The 8,226-nt window shown below is 46.7% G+C and overlaps 1 protein-coding gene across 1 annotated transcript in view; it reads right to left on the bottom strand.

Annotated features, from left to right (window-relative positions):
* Positions 1 to 7,897, bottom strand: part of ZNF804A (zinc finger protein 804A) — a 129,575-nt gene extending 121,678 nt beyond the window's left edge. The window contains exon 1 of the mRNA XM_042822486.1: positions 7,736 to 7,897. Within this exon, the coding sequence (XP_042678420.1) occupies positions 7,736 to 7,897 (162 nt within the window). The remainder of the gene's footprint in view (positions 1 to 7,735) is intronic.
* Between the last annotated feature and the right edge of the window lie 329 nt (positions 7,898 to 8,226).

The raw sequence follows: 8,226 nt of genomic DNA, 5'->3' as shown, positions 1-8,226 counted from the left end.
CTCCCAGCTCCTCACCTCAATCTAACCATTTTCCAAGGCCTTTTTCAAGAATCTGAAGTCAAAGCTCTGGCTGTTGGCAGACACAAGCAGGACAGGAACACCAGGGTGGAAAGTCAGGTTGAGTCCTTAAGTCTTATTTAGGCATTTGCTCTTAGTGCAGCAGGGGAAGAAACTGCATTTCCTTTCTTACAACACTATCTGCACAGCCACTAAAGAACCTGCATTTCCATTTTGAAAATATTTGGAAATGTGCTCTCTGAACTACTGAAGAACAGGGCTGCACAGGAATTCACATCCACACACAGCTTGGACGCTCAGAAAAAGCATTCTGTGCCAAGGGCAAAGGAAACCCTCTGCCCAGCCTGTGCCCCTGCCACTGCCAGTCCTCAGGGGAGGGGAACTGCAAACACATCGTAACCAAATAAATTAATTACTGTAAGAGTTTACAATTCCAGCTCCCCATTGCCTTCAAGCAGTTTCTTATCTCTCTTGGAAAAAACAAGGTTAAACAAGTCCAGCTCCTTGTGAGTAAATGTTGTTTTGTTTACTTTTTGCTCTTTTTAAACAAAATCAAGCTCCAGCTCATCCTGGAACAGTCTCTCTCCAGTGCCAAAGGAATAGTGTTTGTTCTCTCTCCAAACACGCGTGGCAAAATAAAAGGGTCTGATTAGTGCTTGTTTATAGTAATAGGCCAAAACACAGCTAAATTAGGAAGGCTCGCTGCCTCTCCCATGCTCACATTTGAATCACAAGCGAAAAAGAAAATCAGCTCAGTTTCCCTGGCCACCAGGGTAAATAATCTATGCAACAAATAAGGCCATCATCTCCATTAATTGTGTTAAGATATTCAATAACACAAAATGCCACAGATTGATTTCATGGGATTATCTAGCCCATTCCTGTATCCCAGGATGCATCTATCCATCCGCTTTGCTTTCAGCAGGAACTAATTGTTCTCCTGGCACGCCTAAGAGCCAGGCAGAAAAAGGAAGTATTTTCATTGCTACCAGTCAGGGGTACCCAAGACCTTGCAGTTAACTTGGTCAAAAGCCCTGCTCCAAAACCCACTGTGCTAAGCTCTGACTGCTCTTCATCTCAGTGCCCTCCAGATCTGCTCCTCACTGCTGATCAGTTTTACCAGCAGTGAATCCCTATTGTTAGCAGGCAGGAAGCAGCCCCTTCCCACAGCCTGCGGGAGAGGTGAGGCTTCCAGAACTCCAACCTGCACATTGAGAATGCTCAGTAACAGGGTTTCAGAAGCCTATTGAAACAAAAATATAAGCAGCCAGAAACACACTTGCTGTGTTCTAGTTAGCGTATTCGAGCAGTGTGTTAAAATTAATGTTCAGTATCTCTGAGCTACAAGATTGCTATGGATATTTGCATCTGAAAATATTCAAGGCGAAGGCTCTCCTTACGCTTTAAGGCCTTGATCTGGAAAAAAACCTGAACAAGTGTACTAATTTAACCATGGTAATAGCCTAATTACATCCAACAGAATACCGATGTGTTTGAAGTTTACCATGCATTTAATAAGCTTTTACAGTACAAAAGCTCAGTCGTAACTCTACTTGAATCAGACACTGCCCCAGTTTAAATCTGTTGCACATCAGAACCCAGCTCCTACTATTCTCTGGACCAGACCACGCGTTCCTATGGAATCTGATGCAGATGAAAGCGCCGAGCACATGCTGAACTTCCAAAATTAAGCAGAATGTAGTGTGGTAAGAGGAACCACTGCTGCTGAGCACTTTGTTCTACAGCTGAATTTGAATTCTGTTCATATAAACCATCCTCAGCTTTGAGAGCCATAAGATAAAACAGAAATAGCAGGAGTATTTTATTCTCACTGCACGAGACTCGTGAGGTTGTAACAACCTCCTGTTCACCCAGCAGAGAAACAATCCAGCTGAAAATGCTCTGAGCAGGCACTCCTACCTAGAGCCTTATACAATGCAACGAGTCACTTGCATTCATACGAATTACTGCAACAAGTACAATGAAGATACAATCTTACTGTTAATTCCATGCTATTAAATTATTCCATTGTTTTCTCAGTGGCTGCTTCTCAATTGTTATTTAAATGGCACTGATTAACTGTTCAAATTAACTTAAGTAGATTTTGTTGTTGTTTAAAATTGTTAATGAGTTTTAGCTGCTTTCATAGAAAAAAGTTTGAACATTCTCACATCCAACACTCAGCTCACGAGCACAGAAAATACCAAAGACATAAAGAGCTCCACAGGACACAAGATATAAAAGTAATAGGTGACATTCATTTCCCACTCTGCCAAATTCAATACACGGCTTGACTTTTTGCAAGTCACTCTGCCACATAACTTCAGGTTCAAGTGTTAGACCCTCGGTGAGCCTGTGGCACTGATGCTACAAGCCCGTAGATGCACGCTGCGTTAACACTGATTGCTCACAACTACCACATGCAACTAAACAATTGTGTGGTGTTCAGCTCAAAATGCCCCAATGGTTCCTTTCAGATCACGGGGGTGCAAGCCTGCAATTAAGGATTGGTTGAGCGAGGTACCAAACAGCAACTGTCCCCCTACAGCTCCTGTCTTGGTACCTAAGATCCTCAGATACATATTGTTTGTAGCATAGAAGCTCTCTCTTCATGTATATATTCCACGCATCTGCTCACAAAATAGATTTCCATGTCCACCGCAACATGTTTACTTCAGTTGATCTGGAAATACAACTATATTCTACAAAACGTAAAAGAAAGAAAGGCAACAGACAGCCTGAACAACAGATGGCATTTTCAATATACACAAGTGTAATCAATATCCGAATTCCACGGAGTTTTTATAAAACTGTAACTAAGGCCCAGAACTCAAATACATACACATACGTATTAAATATTCAAAGCAGCTTAGTACCATAAACATGAGTATGAGGTAGATGTTGGTAACAGTGTGAATGGACATCCAACAGCTATTTAGACAGACCTGTACCTATGCTGTATGCTAACTGCCAACACACGTTCCCTGCGCTCATGTCAGAGCTGACTTGGAGCCACAAAGCTCTCCTGTGTGGTGGCAACATGGATGGAGCTGCTGTGTCTCTTATCTTCACGAGGCACATCACACGGAGCTCAGAGCTGAATCAACCACAGCAGCACAGGTTCCAGTCTGAGAACATTCGTGCCTGTCACCCTTGGAGCGGGAAGCACTACGCATCTTCTATCTCTGCAGTCTCCTGTGTACATACAGCTGAATGCACAGATACATATGTATGTACATATAGACATACACAGAGAGTTGAGAGAGGTGTTACTGTTGGACAAAACAATGGATTTCTGCGATCAGCACATCACAATCCTTCCCTGACCTGCTACATGTAAACAGGGCATTACTTCTGATCACCGATGGAGAAAACGTATTTGTCCAGTTAAACATAAACAGGCCTTCCACAGCCAGTCCTCTCTCACAGACCACAAAAAGGAAGAGATGGAGCAAAGGGAAAAGTATAGATAACTAAGAAAAGTAGGGAAAACCTTCAAAGACACTGAGAATGAGCCCTGACAATAAATGGCCAATCAGGCCCACATTCATTCACTAAACCACCAAGAAATAAGCATTATTACACAAAAACACAGAAAGAGCATCAGAACATTACCTTTGGTACGTTTTTCTGACCCCCATCGTAAGCCCTGAGTTTCTAGTTTAAAAATTGCCTGCAACACAAAGGACAGGCAGCGATCTGTTCACGCACACCAACAAAACCAACAACATCCTTTCTAAAGGGCTGAAATTACATGAAGTACTTCAGCAGCAGATTAGCTATCATTATGAGATTACACCTATTTGAAGAATGCTTCAGATGGCAGGAACTGCCATGGGAGAAAATAAAGCCTTATTCAAGAGCCCAGATACCACCAATTTCTTTTATTAAAACTCCTACATTTTCCAAGGAAATTTATGAGTTTAGATGCTATTCTTCCACATATGCTGAGCCTCCTTCACATCAATTCATAATTCCTATTTATTTTCCTAGCAAGGAGCAATGGGTTATAATTGAGTAAGTGTGCCCTTCATGCACTGAGCAGTTATTCAGGCTCATTACAGAGCACTCATAGTGCAAAGCTGTAGCATCAGATAGTCAGAACCACACTTAGATACACATTCCTTCGTTCTTCCCCATCATCTCACCCAAAGCTCGTGCACAAGCAATTTCTCCCATTTAATGAAAGTGTTTTTCATGGTAGTCTATTTTCCTCAGATTGCTTAAATACATCCTTTTCTTCATTCCTTCTCATGCCTTTGCTCTTTCCTGTCTTGCCTTGCCAGAACTGGGGTCTTTCCCTTCTCCTACTTCTTACTTTCACCTCTTATTCCCTTGCTTCCATCTCCCGTATAACCCCATCTCATCTTTCTGCACTCAGTAGGCAGTACAGCTATGCAAGACTAAGGAAATGACCTGCCTGCGAATAAGGCAATAGAAATACTGCAATTTCCCCCTTTTTACCCAAAAGGAGCTACCTGATCTTCTCTATTGGGAAAAGTGAGGTTTCCTACCTCCCCAAGGCTTAGCAGCAGGATGTTGGCTGGCTCTCGAACCCTTGGCCAACACAGGGACAAGGAGATCTCACAGTCATTAGTGGCAAATCTGCGTAGAGCTTCAATTTTTTTTTTTCTTATTTTTTTTTCTTTAAACCCTTCTTCTTTTCCAACCAAAGCAGAAAGCACAAAGCTTTGTGCTTCATGTTCCCTGCCTGGTGAGCAGGGCCTGCTACCTCTTTCTTCCCATTACGTTACGGGAGCTTTGAACCAAAACTTTTTAAAGCTTTAAATTAAATGCGTGAAGCAGAACGCTGTCAAAGGACAACCAGGTAAGAATCACTGGCAGGGACAAACACATAGGAAAAAGTGTTTCTCCTCTTTTTCTTGTCCTCTTTTGGAGAGTGGGGCAGAAAGGAACAGTTCCAAATGAATCCCAGACCCCTCCAGAGCAGGACAAAAGGCAAAAACTCTAAGGATTTTCCTCTCCAGAAACCTCATGAGCTCCAGTTTTGCAGACAGGCTAACATTAAATCACGTAAAGACAGCATCCGTATTCATTCTTGGCAGGAGGTTTTGGTGATACAAAAGCACATACGCTGTTAAGCGTTTAAGCGCAGTAGTGAGGCGGGGAAAATAAACAACCAAAAACCTGGCTTCATCGGTAGACCATGACCAGCACTACTTGCTATAAAACTCTAGCAGAGCACACAGAATCTTACCTTCTTGTGGAGGATGGGGTTAGAGCTCCTCAAAAGGAGCAAGGCTAATAAGTGTGCCAGGTTCTGCACTGAGGCAATTCTACGGCGTGTGAACAACGGCTGTTCTCAGGTTCTCCTCAGCTTATGAGCGAGCAGGGATTTTCAGAAAACATGGGTGAGGAGCACAGAAAACCCCAGACCAAATATTTGAAAGCAAAATGGGAAAACGTGCCTGAGTCAGAGCTGCTCCAAAATACTTCTGGCTTTCTTACTTAGACATCATCAGTTTTCCTAGGCTTTTTGTAGGACAGAAGATACTGAGAACATGTTAACAAAACTGGTGTTCCCATTAGAAATTGTAGAGGTGTATTCTACTCTGCGTTAGTAAAGATTTTCACCTTTGTAAGGCTGAAATCCTCTCTACAGTAAAAGCACCCAATCCTCCAAAGTGATCTAACGTTTGATTTTCCAGTAGAGGCTGTCTGAAAGGTACTTCAATGCCTCAGAAGTGTTCATCCGAGCTACCTAACCATGCCACACTGCAACAGTATGTGTACCTACTTGATAGCAGAACTCACCCCAACGCAAGTAAGTCTTGATGTCTGCATCTATTCCATTTGTTTCACAGCGAGGGACTTCGCTATGCTGTTAAGAGAGCAAACATCAACAACTCTTCCTTTCTAGCCCAGTGAAAACCAGTCATACTTCTCCCTGCTTACAGCAGAAGCTGTAAGGGCTCTAATGGCAAAGTCATAACCAGTGCTGTTCTTTTTCCCCCATAAGCATCTATTCTGTCTTACTGAAAAGGAAATTTGAGGTAGATTTCTTTCCAGAGTGTTTCAAAGCCTGTGTAGTATGTTTGTATGAAGTTTTTGATGTGTCTCCTCAAACACATTTTGGTAACTCATGTTTTCTCAAAAAATAAAAATCCAAACTCTTTTTATATCAAGGACAATAAAAAAAAAAAATAAAAAACATTGCTGAAACAGGATCAATTATGAACTGCAAGATGATGTGCAGCCCCAAAGTTACACCAGAGCAGTCTCAGCCTGCCAAACGTATCGTGACTGAAATTGTTCTGCAGAGAGAAGGCGATGCTTCATGCAATTATTTAAAGTGTTCTGAGGATTGCTACAGTAGGTCTTGGGTTGGCAGCTGTGACAGTGAGATATTACACACACATTGCCATCTCATGGATGCTACAAATATTTGGTTATAATTCCAAGAATGTATTTTCTCATAGAAAAATAGGCAGAAGCCACAGCACATAAAATTGTTGTAAGATTTACAACATGAAAGCAGGAACTTTACACTTGAAACCATCCAAAAATCTGCCGCGGATTCTCTCGTAGTAGTTACTATTTTTACGACTTGGCTCAGCCTTGCTTTAATCTCTTTATTTAGGAAGAAATTGCAGGCTTGCCAACTCCAGCAAATGTTAAGTACTTCAGTAAATTCCCCATCAATATAGGGCGTGCATTCGAGGGAATGAGAAGATGGGCAGCGAGCCCTGCTTCTGCTCCTGCAGAAGGGATTGGGAAAAGAGAGACGGCAGCATGGCTGAGCCCCGCAGCCCCAACACCTCCTGCAGCACAACCGAGACAGAACAGTGCCCAGCCCGTGCCGGTGCCCAGCCTCACGTGGGCAGAAGGGCACGCACTGGGCTGAGGTGCCCCTCTTTGCTAGCTGAAGTTTGGGAAGCGACAACACAGTAAGTCAGCACAAGGCGGGAGGCAGGAGATGCTAAGGCAGCAACGCAGCGTGTCTGCACAGTGACAGAGCCGATCCGCTGCGCAGCCATTCCCAAGTTGGCCAGCCAGGTGCTTTTAACTGATCAACCCCTTCCAAACCTAGAGTTTTGTTTTTTAAATAACTGGGCAACCAACTAGCTAGCACAAATTTATAGGGCTTACAAAGCCGCTAGCAAAGAAATGAAGCTTTGCTCCCAAAGAGCCTGTACCCCAAGCAAACAAGTTACTGCTCCTCGCTGCACTTCCAGACTGGGACCTCCCTCTGCCCTCCGTGCCCGGGGCGACGCGAACCGTCTGGTGACCGGCACCTTGTCCCCAGCACCAGATACGCACTGGCCGCATACCCGGACAGCTTCAGCACTCGCACCGGAGCTTCATGCCGTCGACCCCCGTGTAGGTCGCAGAGCCCTGCCTACCCCGGGATGCCCATCCCCAGCCGTCCCCGCCGGGCTCCCAGCCACCGCCTGCCCAACCGCCGCGCCGAGCCCGGAGCGCAGAAGCCGCCGCGAACCCCAGCGAACAAGGTGCTGGACAGAGGCGCTGAGCCCCGCCGTCCGCGGAACGGCTGCGCCCCACCCCCGGCACAGCAAGGCACCACCGTACACTCCTGCAGATATATCTATCGAGAACGATATCGAAAGAGCCCGGCCGGGGCTCTGGCTTCCCGCACCGGCGCCGACGCACACGCAGCAGTTTGCACCTCGCTGGAGCCTCCGCTGCGAAGGACAGGGGAGCGCGGGGCGGGGGATGCGGGAGGAGAAGCCATTACCAGAGTTTTGTCCCCGTTCTTGCTGAGGGGGCCTCGGAAAACTCCCTTGATGTTGCGAAAGTGGCCGTTGCTGAGGTGCGCCGAGCTGATGACGATGTAGTAGCACTCCATGGGGCCGGGGCTCCCCGGGCGATGGGGGCCCTCTCGGGAGCCCCGCGGCATGCGCGGCCCCGCGGCTCACAGCCGGCACGGCGGCGGCTGGCGGGGGAGGAGGAGGCGGCGGCGGGGGAGAACGAGGAGGAGGAGGAGCGGCGGCATCGCCGAGGCTTCGCCGGCGCCGTGTGAGCCGCCGCCCGCGGCGGGCATAGCGCTGTTATAGCGGGCGGCCGTGCCGGTCCGCTGCGCCGAGCCAATGGCAGGGAGCCACCGGGCCGGCGGCGGGCAGGGGGGGACATCGGGCACACGCCGCCTCCGCCGCCCCCCCGGGCCCGCAGGTAAAGGGGAGGGACGGGGGGCGGACGGGAAAAGCCCTCGGCCCGCCCCGCCGGCTC

Source organism: Centrocercus urophasianus, unplaced genomic scaffold (genome assembly GCF_019232065.1).
Source record: "Centrocercus urophasianus isolate 14NV4802_14NV808 unplaced genomic scaffold, USGS_Curo_1.0 seq_20, whole genome shotgun sequence".
Lineage (NCBI taxonomy): Eukaryota > Metazoa > Chordata > Aves > Galliformes > Phasianidae > Centrocercus > Centrocercus urophasianus.
The sequence above is the reverse complement of the archived record's forward strand: the minus strand, read 5'-3'. Positions and strand labels throughout refer to the sequence as shown.